Source organism: Vombatus ursinus, unplaced genomic scaffold (assembly GCF_900497805.2).
Source record: "Vombatus ursinus unplaced genomic scaffold, bare-nosed wombat genome assembly UNPS02014773.1, whole genome shotgun sequence".
Lineage (NCBI taxonomy): Eukaryota > Metazoa > Chordata > Mammalia > Diprotodontia > Vombatidae > Vombatus > Vombatus ursinus.
The window spans coordinates 7,876,897-7,895,899 of NW_020954551.1; the positions used below are offsets into that span (position 1 = coordinate 7,876,897).

Sequence of the window (19,003 nt, forward strand, 5' to 3'; positions counted from 1 at the left end):
GATCAAGAGGTTCACAGGAGGGAAAATGGTTGGTTTTGATTACATAAAATTAAAGGTTTTGCGCAAACAAATTAAGGACAATTAAAACTAGAAGAGAAACAGGTAAATGAGAAATAACTTTGCAGCTAGTTTTTTTGATAAATATAACTGTTCTAAGATACAGATATGTATATATATTGATCAGATTCAAATTAGTAAGAATGAGAACCATTCCCCAGTTGATATCAGAGGATATAAATAGGTAGTTTTCAAAGGAAGAAATCCAAACTATCAATAGCCATATGAAAATAATCCTTAACATCATTAATAATTAGAGAAATGCAAATTAAAACGTCTCAGCTTCACCTCACATCTATCAGATTGGTAAAGTAGATAAAAAAGGCAAATGACAAATGCTGGAAGAGCTGGAGGAAAACAGATACATTAATGCCTTGTTAGTAAAGTTGTAAACTGATCCAGCCATTCTACAAAGCAATTTGGAACTATGTTCAAAATGCTTTTAAACTGTGCATACTCTTTGACCCAGTAATATTGCTACTATACCCCAAAGGAATCAAAGAAAGAGGAAAATGGCTCATGTACAAAAATATAGTAGTTGTTTTCATGGGGGCAAAGAATTGGAAACTGAGGGGAATTGGGGAATGGATGAACAAGTTGTGATATGTGCTTGTGATGGAATAATGTTGTGCTATGAGAAATGATGAAAGGGATGATTTCAGATGATTCAGAAAGACCTGAGAAGACTTACATGAACTGAGACAAAGTGAAGTGAGAAGAATTAGGAGAACAGTTTATACCATAACAGCTACTTATTAGAAACAATGGACTTTGAAAGTCTTAAGAACTTTGATCGGCACAATGACCAACTATAATTCCAGAGGATGTATAATGAAACGTGCTCCCTACTTCCTGATAGAGAGGTGATGAATTCAAAATGCAGATTGAGACATATTTTTCAACATGGATAATGAGGGGTCTTGTTTTGCTCTTTATGTTTCTAACGGGTTTTGTTTTTCTTGCTTTCTCAGTGAAGTGGGATGGGGGAGAGGTGGAAGGAAGAGAAGGCAGATTTTAGTTTTTTAAAAAAAAACTTTTTTTAAACTAATTTTAAAAAAAAACTAATGACTTGGAGTACTGGGAGTATGCTATCACTTTAGTAACAGGGCCTTTGAGAAGTCATTGTGGATAGAGGAATGACCTTATCAAGTCCTGCCAATGACACTAAGTATGTGACTGTGGTCAAGTCACAACCAGAGGCTCTCATTGCATCAAGCAGTTTTCAGAGGCTCTAAGTTAAATTTGAGTTGTTGATCTGCACAGGCAGAAGGAGTTTCTGCACCCGGAGTTCTCACGCTGATGAGATCATAGGTCTAGACCAGAGATAAAACCAAATAACGTCATAGACGGAAAAGAACTGCCCACACATCCAGAGGCTTTAACACATTCCTAGCAATGCAAACCATGTACTCTAATCACCTGTTTCCCATTTGTTTTCTTCACTAGGAAGTACAACGTTGTACTGCTGATATGAACATCACGGCCGAACATTCCAATCACCCAGATAACAAGCACAAAAACAGATACATCAACATTTTAGCATGTGAGTAATAAGTTCTAAAATCTAATCAACCGGGAGTAAGTGATGAAGTGCTCGCGCTGGGTGCTGACTGAGAGCCAAGCAATAAAAAAACAGGGTGCCAAAAAAAAAGAAAGAAACTACCAGCAAGCTAATCTCTCATTAGCCCAGCTGAAACAACCAATGGATGTGACTAAGTGGGAACATTTTCTCCTCCATTAGTACTTCATCAGGCCGCCGGAGTTCAGGTGGCTTAATCAGGAGACAAGAAGACAATGTTCCAGCTGCTCAGAACCCAGTCTGTGGCATGACTCCGCAACCAACATCAGCACATTTCCCAAGGGCGATTGAGGGGTGGCTGAGTTTCTGAACCCAAATAAGCTTGTTTTGAGGGTGAGAAGGTCACTTGGCTCATCCAGTGATCCTTATTAAACTAAGAAGGATATCAGCATCTTTTGTACTCAGCCAAAATGGTGGGCCTTGAATATCAGGTGCTGAAGTCTTGGGAAATGGAGTAAGTAATGAAATCCATTTGGTTCTGAAAATAGATCGATAGATTTCCTTCTGTCAGAGAGAAGCTGGAAGTGGTTTCTTCGCATGTCCTTAGTCTTAGATCCTGAAGTTTTTCAAATGTTGGAAATTTCTCTGAGGACAGAGGTGACCTCAGTGAAGAGGTATTTGTTCTTATAGACCTTACGAGAACAGCGTAAGGCACATAGGGAACTTCTTTGGTTAGAAAATCTTTAGGCACAAGAGACAAAGAGAGCTGACAGGTAACATTTATTACTTAATTTTTTTAAGAAGATTTTTTTTATCAATCATACTTTGCTCCAGCCAGTTCACAGTGTGAGAACCTGGGGAACAAGGGCAGGTTGTTGTTAGCATTGAGTGTTTGGGTTGTTTGTAGACTCGACACAAACATGGTGCATAGCCATGTAACCTTGAGATAAATATAGTGCCTGTGGAGATCCAGTGGTACTGTTCAGACTTGAGTGGAAGTGGGATATGTTTTGTTAATAGAGGGGAAAACAGTGCATAATATAATGCAAGGATCAGTGGCTAGCTTCTGGTCGAGAAGCTCTCTGCATTGAGGCATACTTCCCTTCATGGGGTGTAGAGGGTGTTCAGAGAGGACTAGCATCTCTGGTGTGAGGCCTGCCAAACCCAATCTGCCCTTGGTGTCTGCCTGATTCGTCTAACGCTTACCTGTGGCTCCCAGAAGCTGTAGCATGTACAGCGGCCACATCCCGGGCAGATGGGCTAAACCAGGTAGAAGTCAAACCCCTCAGTAAGTCAGGGGGAATGTGAAGCCTTTCCCCAGTAGAATGGGCAGATGAGAACAATTTGTTCCATCGGTGATGAAGGCGACTGAAGCACTGTGGAGTGTTTAGAGCTCGGGCAGACATTGAAGACACCAAGGTCATCCACATCATCTGGGCCATCACCAGTCCTCTTGACTTCTGTCTTGCCACTGGACTTTGGTGAGTCTGGAAAGAGTCTGGCCAATGACTTTCTGCAACTCTACCTCACTTAAATCCAATTCACTCGCAAGTCAAGACATCACCTTCGAGGTTACTGGTCGTCTTCAAGAACAAAGGATGAACAACTTCCCTTCGTAAGCTTATAAGAACGTAAATCTAGAGCCCTAAGAGATCTCTTTGTTCAGTCGTTTTCAATCGTGGCCAACTCTCTGTGACCCCATGTGGGGTTTTCTTGGCAGAGATACCAGAGCGGTTTGCCATTTTCCTTCTCCAGCTCATTTTACAGATGAGGAAACTGAAGCAAACAGGGCTAGGTGACTTGCCCAGGGTCACACAGCCAGTAAGTGTCTGAGGCTGGATTTTAACTTGTGTCTTCCTGACTGGGTAACCTATTACACCACCTACCTTTGTGTAGGAGGTCACTGGTCACCTGTGATTGAGGGGATCAGGAGAGGGCACTTGAACTGGACCTTGAAAGATCAGTAGGATTTTGGCTGGTAGAGCTATTGGAATAAAGGTTCTACAGGCATAGGAAACAGTATAAGCCAAGGCACTGAGGTGGTAATGTCCAGGCTACATCTAGTGAACAGCGAGTCATCCAGCTTGTCAGACTTACTTTTGTGGCAAACGGCAAAGTCAGCAAACATTTGTTAAGCACCTACTATGTGCCAGGCCCTGTGCTGAGAACGGGGGATACAGAGAAAGGCCACACTTTATAATGATCTTCTGAAGTAGCCTCATTAACTGTGTTAACCACATTTCAAAACTTCGCCACTGGGAAATGGTCAGACTTGATGGACGTGCCAGCCCCGGCATCTGTGAGCGCTAACTGATGTGATGGCCTTATGTAAATATCGCCTAAGCTAACGCTCTGGATTGGACTGATCCAGGAGACGGGTTCCTCTCTCTCTAAGCAGAAGTGTAATTTGCTTTGGCTAATTCTACTTCCAGCTGGGAAGGCCCCGACTATGACTTCTAACTTCCTGTCTCTTAATTTACTGGCCTGATGGAGGGTCTCCTTGTTTGGTAGTCAGATGGAGGCATTTTTTGTTCAGAAAATAAGATTCAGGAGAACCTCAGATCATGTCCTGGCAGTAAGTTCCTGGGATCAGACTCTGCCGTGTACTTAAAATGAACTGTTTAAGGCAGTCCTGGTTCTCTAATTTCTGGGGCTCTATCTAGAAATTCTGGATGAATACAATGGTGGGAACGTGTGGGAGGGTGGGATTGAGAGGGGAGGACAACTCTTGATGTCTCAAATACAAACGGAAGCTAGTGTTCTTTTATGTGACACAGGGTACCTAGACCCCCAACATAGTGGTGCCATTTTGGTCCTCTTCAAGAGCAAAGGACAACAATTAACCATATGACATGTAGCATAATCACCTCCCCACCTTCCGTTGTTTGCCCTGATGGAGAGGGGTTGTGGCGCAAATAACTCTAGACCTTCAGTCAAGTAGAATTTATTAAGCACCAAGTTCTGAGCTAAAGCCTTGGGGATACAGAGAGAAAGGCAGAAATAGTCCATGCCCTCAAGAAGCGCGAAAGTTCATGTGAGACACAACATGTACACACGTCAGTATATACAAGATACGACAAAGAAAATCAAAAGGTACCTTAGGAAGAGAAGGCACATCTGGACGGAGCCTGGGAAAGACTTCCAGAAGGAGGGATTTGAGCTGAAGGAAGCCAAGGATTCTAAGAGACACAGGAGAGGCGAGAGCGCATTCTGGGCATGGGGGATGGCCAACGCCAAGGCACCAAGAGAGAAGATGAAATGTAACAGCAGGAAGGCCAGGCTAGCTGGGTGTTGGGGTGAATGGAGTGCGGTGGGAGAATAAAAGCAGGAAGGGACTACAGAAAGGAGGAGTCAGGTTTGGGAGGACTTTTAATGCCAATGAGGGGACTTTACGTTGATGCTGGTTTGCAGTGTTAGACATCAAATCCTTCCTTTCCACTTTACTTTCTGGGCTCCAGTTTACATTAGCTGATGAAAAAATTAGTTCTGTTTTCCTGAGACTCACGCCTGGGAGAGAAGCAGGGATAGAAACAGAAGTGGCCCAGAGTTTTTTAAATGGGCCCAGACTGTTTTGAATACTGACATTGTACTGGAGGATAATGTCATATAGTGAAAAAAAAAAATGCCAGGTTTTGGAGTTAGAAGATGTGGGTTCAAATCTTGGCTCTGTCATTTACTACCTGTATGACCTTGGGCCTCAGTTTCCTCTGCTGCAAAATTTAGTGGGTTGGACTACATGACTTCCATCTCTAAATCTCTGGTCTTTTTTTCTGGCTTAGCATAACCAATAGAGGGCTGGCTGTGGACGAGGAAGACCTCTGAGATGCCTAGCCATGTGTCTGACTGTAATTCAATTATTCAGCCTCTTGGTACCCCCAGGCAGCTCTGTAAGACTGCAAGTTAGAGAACTCAGGGATCTAGGAGTGGAGGCAGTCTCCATACCAGGAGTGCTACAAACTGATGAAATCATGGTTCTAGACCCACAAAAAAATCCTCTGACCACAACTCATTCTGGAAGATTTCTGTGCATAAAAAAAAACATAAATGTGGTAGACTATGGAGGTGTAATATTGCATATACTATCAGACTTAATTAATGTGTTGTTAGTTTTACTGAACTGCCTTTTCTCTCTCTTTTTTGTTCTTTGTTACAATGGATGACTCATTCATGGGGGGGGTATATTTAAAATTGAAGGATATATAAAAACAAAAGAGGAATAAATTCCCCCCTCCCCAGTTACCTTGTCCTCTCTTGAATTATGTCCTTTTAAAAAATTTTATCCCCACAGATGACCACAGTCGAGTGAAGTTAAGGCCTTTACCAGGAAAAGATTCTAAGCACAGTGACTACATTAACGCAAACTACGTCGATGTAAGTGAGAACCGTTTCGTAAGCCTGTCATGAAAACGGAGAATAAATAACTCCGCTGAGATGCATCCGTGTCCTCTCCATAGCATTGGGCCTGTCCCCAAACCCTAAAAATAACCTGTCTGGGGAAGGTGTTTCTGTTATTCATTGACCTGCTTTGATCTGTCTCAATTCCGTGCTTGTTTTTGAAGGGCTACAACAAAGCAAAAGCCTACGTGGCCACACAGGGACCTCTGAAGTCAACATTTGAAGATTTTTGGAGGATGGTTTGGGAGCAGAACACCGGAATCATCATCATGATCACAAACCTTGTGGAAAAAGGAAGAGTAAGAACCTCTTGACTTGAACCCTCCTCCCACTGTCCGCATTCCCTGTCCAGAACTGACTTACTTGAAAATGAGGATTCATGTAATAGAGTCCATTGGATTTAGGGTCTAAAGACCTAAGTTCAAATCTCAGCTCTGCTCTCTCAGCTTTACCGTCTTTCTGACCATGATCAAGTCACTCCTCCTTATCGGTAAAATGAAGAGATGGGACCAGATTGTCTCTCCCTGTGACCGGGAGGGTTCCAATTGGTAGTTTATGGCAGTTCTGGAAATCAGACTCAGATCCAGTATCCAGCCTGATTTAATTCCTCCTTTTGACCTTTCCCAGGTGACTGGACTATTCCTTGCCTCAGTTTTGCCAGGTTACTTGGGAATCAACTTACAAAGTGCTAGATTTGAAATCAGGAAGACTTCCATTCAAAGTCTGCCTCTAGTCCCTGATAGCTGTGTGACTCTGGGCCAGTCACCTAACTCTCTGAGCCTCAGTTCATCATCTGTAAAATGGATATAACACCACCTGTAGTACCTGCCTCTTGGTGTTTGTACAAGATTCGAATCATAAACAGAAAAGTATTTTGCAGACATTAAAGAACTAATGTCAACTGTTTTTATTGCATCTTACCAGTGACTTGAGTATGTCCATTAAGGAGCTACTCCTATCTTCATTTAGTGATGACCAGAGAATACTGCTCCCATTTCCACAAGTGAACATAGAAGTAATGCTCCCCACAGCATCTCCCAAAGTGAAATCCGCCAGGCTCACTCTCTCATTGGTCATGGGAAGCCAAGATCTGGGGTGCACCGTAGAGATAAGGAGAAGTATGGGGCTGGATTTCACTGGCTGGAACTCAAAGTGAGATGTTCCCCTCTCCTCCGATACAGGCCAGCACCCTCCCAGAAACTTAGTGCGCTAGGGAATTCACAGAGCCTGCACATGGCCCATTTGGCACTCAAACCCTGGTCTTCTTGGTTCTGAGGCCAGCTCTCTATCATCTCTCGATACCATACTTCCTCTTTCTTGCACACTAGACCAGTTTAAGATGACTTCCTTACAAGAAGCCGCAATGTGGGCTCCTGGTTTGGAGTCATGGAGACTTGGGTTCAAATCCTATCACTGACGTGTACTTCTTGTGATCCTGGGCTAGTCCCTTAACCTCTGAGTCTCAGGCAACTCTGTAGGATGGATTCACTAAGTCATAGATGGGTTGTATGCTGAGTTGTTGAAGAGAATTTCCCACACCAAAAGTGCCTCCTACTTATTTTATCACAGATCCTTTATGTATTAGAAGACATGCCATGCACATTTCTTCTGTTCTGATGACTTTCTTTTTTCTTTTTCTTTCTTCTGCTTTCCTTTCTTCCTTGCTTCCTTCTTTCTTTTCTCTCTTCTTCTCTTTCCTTTCTTCTTTTCTTCCTTCCTTTCTTTCTGTTTTTCTTTCTTCCCTTCCTTTTTACCTTCCCTCCCTCCTCTTTTTTCCTCCTTCTTTCTCCTTTTCTTCCTTCCATCCCTTCTTCCTTTCTCCCTTCCTTCCTTTCTTTCTTCCTCCTTTTCTTCTTTTCCTCCTTCCTTTCCTTCCTTCCTTTTCTTTCTTCCTTCCTTTCTTTCTTTTTTCCTTTTTTCTTTCTGTCAGAGAAAATGTGACCAGTACTGGCCAACAGAGAATAGTGAGGAATATGGAAATATTATCGTCACACTGAAGAGCACAAAAGTTCATGCCTGTTACACTGTCCGTCGTTTTTCAGTCAGAAATACAAAAGTGAAAAAGGTATGTAAGTGGGCCACCACACTGTTTTGGAAATTATGAGAAGGGTTTTTGACATGTTTTGTAGGTAACTTTTTTTTTTAAACTGCCTTTTCTTGAAAGTATCAACATCAGTGTTTTAAAGCCCTGTCACATCTATGGTATAAAAAAAAATATTCTCTAAGCCTCCATTTCCCCATCTGGAAAATGAGGATAATAATAACAGCTACCTCTCGTGGTTATTGTAAGGATTGCAAACCTTAAAGAGCCATAGAGATGTTAGCTATGACTTTTGTAATTATTATTATTTACTAATGCCATTGTGCATTGATATATAACATTTACTTCGGCACACAGAACTAAGGGGAAATGGACGACCTTCTCTTTGAAAGAAATTCTTTCCGTCTTTCCGTGTAGGGTCAGAAGGGAAACCCTAAAGGTCGCCAGAATGAGAGAATTGTGATCCAGTATCACTACACCCAGTGGCCTGACATGGGAGTGCCGGAATATGCCCTCCCAGTGCTGACGTTCGTGAGGAGGTCGTCAGCAGCCAGGACGCCAGACATGGGGCCCGTACTCGTCCATTGCAGGTGATACCAGCTTCCCAGGCTTCCCTGGCTTCTGGGACTTACTCTTTCGTTGATTGACTCTACAACCTTGAACAGCTGGAGCTCAGTTTGCTTATCTGTAAAATGGAGAAAAGCCCTACCAGAGTACTATCACAGTGCTTGAAATACAGCTGTGAAAGCTCTCTAGAGAAATTAAAAGCCCTGTTAAAAGTTCAAAGGGAAAACGTTGTCGTTGCCAGACTTGTTGAGTCATTCAATTTACATGGTGCAGTTGGGTGGAAAGCATGACCCCCATCTCACCCTCGTGGTGAATGTGTCACTTTTGCCACTAGTAAAAATTAACCTCCATATTTCTGGATGAAAGGTTTAGTGAAAAGAAAGCCCGGAAGTCGTCATGAAGACCTAGGTTCAAACATCATTTTAGCTTTGTGGTCCTGGGCAAGTCATCTGACCTCAGCTTGAGGTCATTGAGAGGGGAATATTAAATTCTTTATATTTGCATCCTCAGCACCTGGAACAGAATAGGCGCTTAATAAATGCTTGTTTGATAGACTGATTCTAAGTCCCTTGGCCTCTCAATAATCTCAGCCAATTCTCTTAGGGTGATAGATTGTAGACTAGCGGCTGATCTCCCACTGGCCATACCAGGAGTTCCCTAGGCCGATACAACCACCCTCCAGACCCTTCCTCTCCCACAGCCCCGCTCCACCCTCCACAATGCCCTCCTACAAGTTAGTGTGTTGTGGTGGTTGGGATGCATCTTGTCATAAGAGATTCCTCATAGAGGCTCCATTTTGAGGACCTGTCCACAGAATTGCTTTAACAGACAGGTGGTACAAGGGATAGAGCATAGAGTTTGAATCTGGGAAGACCTGACTTTGAATCCTACCTCGTACACTTAGTAGCTGTGTGGCCTTAGGCAAGTCACCTAATCTCTGTGTGACTCAGTTTCCTCATCTATACTACAGGAATAATAATAGCCCCTATTTCACAGGGTTATTTTGAAGATCAGATGAATTAGCATATATAAATAGAGTCTATTAAGCAGAGATAAGGCCAGATTATGGAAGGCCTTGACAACACTGTTCTCTGGGTCAGGAAGCTGCCTAGTTTCATATTTATATTAATTCCTAGAATCATAGTTTTAAAGCTGGAAGGGGCCTCCTTGGCCTTCTGGTCTAAGTCCATTTTACAGATGAGGAAACTGAGGTCAGGGAGGTTTAGTGTCATACAGCTAGCTCGTAAGTATCAGGCATAGGATTATCTAATAGAGCTTTGTTATTCAGGACCATAGGAAGGGCAGTGTGGTGCAGTGGAAAGAAAGCTGAGTTTGGAATGCAAGGATGCAGGCTTGAGCTCCAAATCTGCCACCTGTGTGATTTTCAGCAGGTCACTCCACTTTCCTGGGCCTCAGTTTCTTCATCTGTAAAAGAGGAGGTTGTATTTGCTGGCCAAGGAAGTTTCTTGTAGCTCTGAAACCTCCTCCCACTTTGTCACATCTTTCCATTTCCATAAACACCACTCTAGAAGCTTTACGATGTCCTAAAAGAGGTGACATTTTTGGTGAGCTGCTAGGCATGTTACCTGCCCCGCCATGCACAATCCTGCTGAAACGCCCCCTTTTAGCAGGACCGTTCTACTAAGAGGTCAGTCTCTGCTATGAAGGCCTGGAGCAGTCAGCGAATGAGGCGTGGCCTCACCTGCTGTCTTTGATGTCTTGCAGCGCCGGAGTGGGCAGGACGGGCACCTACATTGTCATAGACAGCATGCTGCAACAGATAAAAGACAAAAGCACAGTTAACGTCCTGGGATTCTTGAAACACATCAGGACCCAGCGTAACTACCTCGTCCAGACGGAGGTAAGCCGCGAGGATGGTTCTCTCCTGGGCCTGAGCCACGGGGCCGCTGGTTAAGTTCCTGCCAGAGACGCGTCTCACCAGGGGTGCTGTGCTCTTGTGGGAATTTCAGGAAGCAGACTCAATCGCCCATCAGGGCTTGGGGCCCTGGAGGTAGGGTTGGCTCTAGAGGTAGAGGACTAGGGTTAGAATCTCAGTTCCGCTGTGTGACCTTGGGCAAAGGATTTCCCCTCTTGAAGTTTCCTCATCTGTAAAATGGAATAACTTGGTATGTGGGATAGACAGCTGATTTCTGACTCTGGGTTCAAATCCTGCATCTGATGTATACTGGCTATGTGTCCATAGACCAGTCACTTAAACGCAATGGCCCCAGGAACCCTCTGACACTGCAAAATTCACAGCATTTGTCCATCTGCTTTGGTAAAAGGAATATCCTCAGCAGAAATGATCCCATACTAATGAACCATAGGTCCAGAAATGGGGGCATTCGGGTCAGTGATGTACTGGGTCCTTTCCATCTGAATCAAGTATTTTACAAACAAAAATGTGTTTATGTTTTTAAATCAGGGGAGCACCAATCTCCTTTTATTTAAATTCATACATTTCTGCCCTGGTAATGTTAGCATCCAGAGTTCTTATTCATCACTGGTCTAGAGTGTGTCGGAAGAGACAGAATGTGGTGGGAAGTTAGGAAGATATTTTTTTAAAAGTATCATTGATGCATTTAAGAAGCACACAGATGAGAGCCTCCTCGAAGGTGCTATTCAAGCACCATCTTCCACCTGAAGCCTTTCCTGATTCCTGCCAGCTGTAAGTGCCCCACCTCCCAAGCTACCTTGTATCAGATCGCTTTGCGTTTATCTGTATGATTCTGTCTATACTTCTATATCTACTTGTTGTTTCTCTATTAAAATATAAGTTCCTTGAGGGCAGGAACTATTTAATTTGGTTTGTATTCATAGTACCTGCCTAGAGCAGGATCTTAATAAATGCTTGTTGATTGATTGAGAACAGAAGTACAGACAGGGACAGAGCAAAGCAGGACAGTTTTGTTCCTACCATGTGAAACTTAATATATACTTTTTATTTTTTTTTTAAACATGAACTTGAAATTCAAGGGTGGCTAGGTGGTGCAGTGAATTGAGCACCTTGCCTGGACTCAGGAAGACCTGAGTTCAAATCCAGCCTCAGATACTGATTAACTATGTGACCCTGGACAAGTAATTTAAACCCTGTTTTCCTCAGTTTCCTCATCTGTAAAATGAGTTGGACAAGGAAATAGCAAACCACTCCAGTATCTCTGCCAAGAAAACCCCAAATGGGACCACCTCAGGGTTGGACATGACTGAAAAACAAATGAACAACTGAACGACTTGAAATTCACAACTTAATGTACAAGAAAACATATACTATGATGTGCCTAGCTCTGCTGCTAGTGCTGTGGGGATATAAGAGACATATTCTATGCTCAGAATTTACTCTCCAGTTGAGGGAGACAAAGACATTGATTAAACAACTAGAGAATAATTCTAAAGTAATCTATGAAAGGGTAAGAGAGTGTGGAAGGCTTTGTGTGTGTGTGTGCCGGCCGCGCCGTGCACTCTCCTCCTATAAGGAGCAGGCTGCCAAGGTCATACTACTTACCAGTCTTCGGTGCCCACCCGGATAAACACACAGAGACAAGCCAATCAGGAGGTGCCAACATTCGAGCTTTATTCAGAGGCCATCACAGCAAGGCCAAGCAGGAAGGCCAGAGCAAGAGAGCAGGAGCAAAAAAAAGAGAGTGAGCTCCGATCCCTACCGTTCCTTAAGTACCTACTTAGCCCCTCCTCCTCAGCCCACCTACTAGTCATTGATTGTAGGATCAGATACAGGAAGGGGATGTCTAGGTTTAGCGCACCAAGGGAGAGGAAGTGACGCAGGAGGCTAGGACCGGATACAGAAAGGAGGGGTCTGGGGTTAGTGCATAGACAAAGGGAAAGTACATGACCCAGGAAGTCAGGAAGGACACAGGAAGGAGGTGTCTGGAGTTAGCGTTGTACCTAGGGAGGGGGCTAGGCAAAGGAACTCGTTCTCCGCCATCCCACTCCCACGTGGCACAGCCCCCTGCCTCAGGAGTACGTGCTCCGGCTACTTCCTTGTATCCTGTTCCTTCTCCAGCTTATCACAGCTCCACATAGCACTGCCCACTGCCTCAGGAGCGTGAGCTCCAGTTACTTCTCCGTATCCAGTTCCCATCCCAGTTCACCACAACTCCGCCTAGCACAGCCCCTGCTTCGGGAGCGTGAGCTCCGGTTACTTCCTAATACCCAGTTTCTACCCCATCTTGCCACAACCCCCACTTGGCAGTAGCCAACACCAGACAATCCCTCACATGTGTGTGTATATAATATATGTGTGTCTGTATAATATGTAACATATATAATATACACATATATTATATACACATATCTGTATATTAAATATTATGTAACATCATAAACACATATATAATATATACATATAACCTGCCACACTCTCTTACCTTGTTATATCACAGCTGTATAATATATCTAAGTATTATTTACATATATGTATATATGTAATGTATACACACATTTCAAACATGTAATACATATGGATATATGTAACATACACATTTCTATATATGCATGCATTTAAGTATATGTCTATATTCATGTATACATATTCACATACCTACACACCCAAAAAATCCAACACAAATGAATGATGGTTACGGGTTAATCTGGGAAGACTTCCTAAAGGAGGTTTCTGTGGTTATGCATCTGTCTTCAGATTCCCAAACACGACTGACCTCTTGCCTTGTAGGAGCAGTACATTTTCATTCACGATGCCTTGTTGGAAGCCATTCTGGGAAAGGAGACAGAAGTCGCCTCGAATCAGCTGCATAGCTATGTCAACAGTATCCTCATCCCTGGCGTGGGAGGGAAGACGCGGCTAGAAAAACAGTTCAAGGTAATGTCTTTCCGAGCAGAATGCCTAAGGAAGAGTCACAAAGTGAAGCAGTGGACAGAAAGCTGGTTTGGAGGCAGGTGACCAGGCTGTGACCTCGGTCACTTTACTGACAAATCACTTCACCCTGGGCCTCAGTTATAAAATGCTAAAGTGGTCTAGGAGATCTCTGGCATATAGTGAGCACTTAATGAATGCTTGCTGATTATTGATTGATTGATTGGTTAGTATTGACCTATGTTCAGTATACCCTGCCGCCACTTGGGGACAAAAATAAATAAGACAGAATCTCTACCTTTAAAGCACTTCCAGTGTGTGAGGGATAGGACACAATAAACAGGTGCACAGTTAAATATTATTAAAATGAAAATATCAGTCAGCAACTATTACGTAAATGCCTGCTATGTGCCAGGCACTTTGCTATGTTCTAAGGGTATGAGTGCAAAGAATGGAACAATTTCTACTCAAAATGATCTTGTATTCTAATGGAGGAGACAATGAGTACATACATGGATACATACAGCATATATATAAGGAGTTTATGAGAGGCAGCATGGCCGTAGTGGATAAAAGGCTGAAATGCCACCAAGATGGGAGCAGCACATGACCATTCTGGGCAGTTCTCCTTTCCGTGGTTATATCCTCTCCAGAAACTAGCTCCTTCCATTTGAATCTCTGCTCTAGAAACAGAACTGCCAGGCCAATTAGAGCAGATACCAAATGATGGGAAAGTGATGAATGGGCCAGCACTGCCCCCCATCCCTGCCCCTTACAAGGGATATCTCCATCTCTTCTATAAGTAAAGCAGACACTTGGCAGTCTGTTGAAGGTTAACAGTTAATAGTGGGGATACAAGAGATTTTGAAACCCATCTATGTACTTAGAATAAGACCTTTATGAAAAATCCTTGAGGTGCCTTCTTTTGTAATTTTTTCTTACCTCTTTCTATACTAATCGCACCATTCACACTTGTCTCTCGAAAACATTCATCCAACAAAGAGGCTGGCTTATTCAAGTGGAAAGCCTTATAATTGGTTCTTTCAGGGGCCCTAGCCACCTCAGAAACTCAAACAGAAAGGGACAACTGACAAGAGTCAGGAAAAGCCCAGGCAGAATGACCCTGCCCAGATCGAGTGAACTATTGCCTGGCCTCAAAGCTAAGAAGATCTGAGTTCAAGTTCTGCTGCTACTACATGCTGGCTGTATGACCCTGGGCAAGTCATTTAACAACTCATTGCTCTGGGCAGCTCTCTAAGCTTCTAAATTGCAGATAAGGTGCTGACCTGTGCTGGTAGAGGGAGGTTGGTCACCTGGGAGTTCCCTTTGCCAGTGGAATCACTGCTCTAACCTTATCTCCTCCCCCCATCACAGAGTTACCTTCACTTTTGGAAAAGGAGGCCTTTCCCTGTAGGGTGCTAAATGCTAAATGGGTGGGGGAGTAGCTGAAAACTCAGTTACTCTAACATAAGGGATGAGAAGCCATCTCTTTTGGCTTCTGGTCCCATGGGGCTCAGACCATGTCTGATTTCTCTGTGGTCATATCATAGCCCTAAATATATCCTTCTTTATTGTAAATCATTCTGCAGGTCAACCAGTTAGCTCTCTAGTCAAGAAGCATTTATTAAGCACCTACTCTGTGCTCTAAGGATACAAAGAAAGGCAAAAACAGTCCTTGCCCTCAAGGAGCTCACAGTCTAGGGGGGGGGGGAGAAAATATGCAAAGCTCTTATTCTCCATGATCAGATTTCAAATGAGAGCACCATGCCTCACCTTTAATTGTAACTTACGCCTGCCCAAGGCTCAGGTCTCCATGAATGTCCACACTCCTGCAATGAGCAGCTCCCCCATTCTAGTAGGAATATGGAATTGATTGTGATCAGTCTCGGATCTTCAGCTACTGGTCTGTTTTGCCAAGTAGTTGAATGAATGTGGTAATTATGGAAGTATGTCTTGTTTTCTTTCAGCTGGTCACACAATGTAACGCAAAGTATGTTGAGTGTTTTAGCGCACAGAAAGAATGTAACAAGGAGAAGAACAGAAACTCATCCGTTGTACCAGGTGAGACTATCAGTTATCTAGATGATTACTGGGAGTGGGGTTTTGGTCATGGATTGTCCTTGGGTTCTGCGTGGAGAGGCAGCTGCTAGCATGGGGAAAACAGTTAGGTTTGTCCAGCCAAAGCTGTCACTGACCTTCCCAACACAAATGGATGGGTTAGGATGGACTGCAAAAGCAGGCGGCAGCATCCATTAAGGCAGCCAGGTGGTGCAATGGTTAGAGCCCTGCCCAAGTTCAAATCCAGCCTTAGACCCTTAGCACGGGGCGGCCCCAGGCAAGTGACTTAACTTCTCATGTAAAATAAGGGGGTTGAACTCAGCAGCCTCCCATGTCCCTACTACCTCTAAATCAATAATCTATAGTACTGTTGAGGAGAAGGTGTGGAGAAGCAGAAAGGATGCTGGATCTGAAGTCGGAGGATCTGGGTTCCAACTCTTAGCACTGTGTGACATTGGCCAAGTCATTTCACTTCCTTGCCTTTAAAATGAGGGTTGGACCAAATGACCTTTCAAGTTCCCTGTAGCTCTAAATCTGCGATCTGAATGGATTACTCTACTTTTTGTTCAGTTCAAGTTTCTGCATAGTAAAGTTCTGCAGATTTTTCTTAAGCCAAGTGGGTATCACTCAAGTCTTAATTTACTTTGATAGGAAGAATCATAGATTCCAAGCTGGAAAGGATCTCAGAGGTCACTGCGTCTAACATCCTCATTTTACAGATGGGGAAACTGAGTGTCAGAGAGGTTCAATGACTTCCCCAGGTCACAGAGCTAATAAGCATCTCAGATGGGATTTGAGCCTGAGTCTTCCTGATTCTTAGTCCACCATTTCCTATCCACTTATAGACTGAGGATTTGTGATTTTTTCAGGGTGTGTATCCTCTGAAAATCCACATCCTGAAACCTTTCTAGGTTTCCAGGCAGCCTTCAAGAGTCACTGTGGCCAAAAAAACTGTTAGCATCTCTCCCTATAAATACGAGGGGCCCGTCTGCAGTGCACCTGATTAAATCATTTGGGTGGTTTGGCCAGCTGGCTTTCCTAGGGTAGCAACACTCCCCTCCCGTGCCCCAACCTTGTAAATGAGGGCATGGAGGTGGATGCCCTTGAGTTCAGAGTTCTGGAAGAGGTTTCTAGGGTGGAAGTCAATTAATTGACAGGGATTTCATCATCTGTAAGGGGCACTGGTTTCTCACCTAGGGACTACAGTCTGTGTAAGAAGGAGAGAAAGGAGCTAAGTATTGGATTTGGTTTGGTTTTGGGAGGCAGTCAAGGTCAAGTGCCCAAGATCATATAGCTAGTAAGTATCTGAGGCTAAATTTGAACTCAGGTCCTCCTGACTCCAGGGCCAGTGCTGTGTCTCACAGTACTGTTTTTACATACAATTGTGGTTCAGTGGAAAGAGCTCTGACTGTGACCTTAGAGGACACCAGTTCAAATCCCACCTGGGGTGGGGGGGGATAAATAAATAAATATATATGTGTGTGTGTATGTATATGTATGTATGTATACATATATATGTCTGTATGTATATATACACACACATACACATATACATATATATATATTTACCTTAGGCAAATCACGAACTTTTCTCTGGGCCTCAGTTTCCTCATCTGTCAATTCTGGGCTTGAACTCAAAGACTTGTAAGGCCTCCTTCAAGCTCTAAATCTATAATCCTAAGGTCAAGAATACCTTGAAGGCTCCTGTTGTCATTTCACACCCCGCTCTTGACCATGTGACCCACAGGGAACACCTTTCCAGCAGTCAAATGCGATTTCTGAAGTGACTGTTCTTCTAGGAATGTGCTGAAACATTTCATTTTGCCAAGAACGCCGAAGCCTGCTGAAAATATAGACAGGCTTGAGATGGGGTTGGGGGTGGGGGGGAAGGGGAGAAGTACTTAACCCCTTAAAGAGATCTTGGGAAACTCTGTTGGTTCGATCTGTATAATAATGATGAGATGTTTTTGCTTTTCCCCCTACAGCTGAGCGTGCCAGAGTGGGGCTCGCACCCTTGCCTGGAATGAAAGGAACAGATTACATAAATGCATCCTACATCATGGTGAGGCATCAACTCTTAATTATAAATAAAGTCAATTAAACCAGAAAGGGTTAAGGAAAAGGTCCCAATAACTGGCTGGCTCCCTTGTTCCCATGATCCCAGATGAAAGCATGGGCATTCCTGGAGCGTGGAACCTTGAAGAGAGGGCAGCTGAAGAGTAAGGGCACAGAATCGCTTCCAGAAGGCAGGATGGGCTCCTTGGGGTTGGTTTGGTTTTGGGTTTTTTTTTTTAAAGATCATTCATTTTAATTGTTAATTTCACCCTTCCACATGTTTGAATAAATGTTGAAATTAGTGTTAAGCGAAAGCAACAGGGGGAATTGCCAATGGAATCCGAATTGGAGGGGAAAGTGCCTGCGTGTTAGCAAAAGTCTATATCCAAAGGAGTCAGATGCACCGGCTGCCTTTTGCACATCCGTTAGCGCTCTCTCAGCAGAACTGTCTATGTCAGGGAGAACACAGGTGTCACTGTGGGGTTTTTGTTTTCCTTCCCCATTAAAGGGCTATCATAGGAGCAACGAGTACATCATAACCCAGCACCCTCTGCCACACACCACGAAAGACTTCTGGCGGATGATATGGGATCACAATGCGCAGATCATCGTCATGTTGCCAGACAACCAGAGCTTGGTAAGGAAAGCACTATGGCTGCTGCCCATGGGCAACGGGGCCCTGGGATTTCTTGGCTATCTTTACAAACTGGCTCCAGCCCCGCTTTCTAGAATGATCTCACGTGACTGCTCCTCATGTGCTCTGTATGACTGTCTAACTTGTGCCTTGCTCCTTCCCATACACGAGGCTTCATCTCCCACCTCCATACCTTTGCATAGGCAGTCCCCTATCCCTAGTATGCTCTCCTCTCTCACTTCTGCCTCTTGGAATCCCTAGCTCCCTTTGAGGCTCGGCCACGTGATCTTGGGTAAGGCATTTCCTATCTCTGAGTCTCCATTTTCTCGTTTGAAAATGAGGTTGGGGATGGGCAGCTAGGTGGTATAGTGGATAGAGCACCAGCCCTGAAGTCAGGAGGACCTGAGTTCAAATCCGGCCTCAGACCAAACACTTGACACGTACTAGCTGTGTGACCCAGGCAAGTCACATAACCCCAATTGCCTAAAAGGAAAAAAAAAAAGGTAAAAAATAAACAAAGAAAATGAGGTTGGGGTCAGCTAGTGGTGCAGTGGATAGAGCACCAGCCCTGGATTCAGGAGGACCTGAGTTCAAATCCGGCCTCAGACATATAACACTTACTAGTTGTGTGACCCTGGGCAAGTCACTTAACCCCATTGCCTAGCCCCCTCCCAAACAAAAAGAAAGAAAATGAGGTAGGATTTGATAATCTCCAAGGTCATCTACTAAGGCCTTTCCTAATTTCTCTGGCTACTCTCCTACACACATACCCCCAACACACACACTTCACACATACACATATGCGCATATCTGCATGCACATACACACAGATGTTTATATTTATTCTTC

The 19,003-nt window shown here is 43.9% G+C and overlaps 1 protein-coding gene across 2 annotated transcripts in view; it reads left to right on the forward strand.

Moving 5' to 3' along the window:
- PTPRG (protein tyrosine phosphatase, receptor type G) overlaps positions 1-19,003 on the forward strand; it is a 790,321-nt gene that overhangs the window by 746,941 nt on the left and 24,377 nt on the right. For both annotated transcript variants that reach the window (XM_027863786.1, XM_027863787.1), the window contains 10 exons: positions 1,504-1,600; positions 5,865-5,947; positions 6,136-6,270; positions 7,902-8,036; positions 8,430-8,602; positions 10,305-10,440; positions 13,267-13,413; positions 15,375-15,468; positions 17,451-17,527; positions 18,029-18,157. In XM_027863786.1, the coding sequence (XP_027719587.1) occupies positions 1,504-1,600; positions 5,865-5,947; positions 6,136-6,270; positions 7,902-8,036; positions 8,430-8,602; positions 10,305-10,440; positions 13,267-13,413; positions 15,375-15,468; positions 17,451-17,527; positions 18,029-18,157 (1,206 nt within the window). The remainder of the gene's footprint in view (positions 1-1,503; positions 1,601-5,864; positions 5,948-6,135; positions 6,271-7,901; positions 8,037-8,429; positions 8,603-10,304; positions 10,441-13,266; positions 13,414-15,374; positions 15,469-17,450; positions 17,528-18,028; positions 18,158-19,003) is intronic.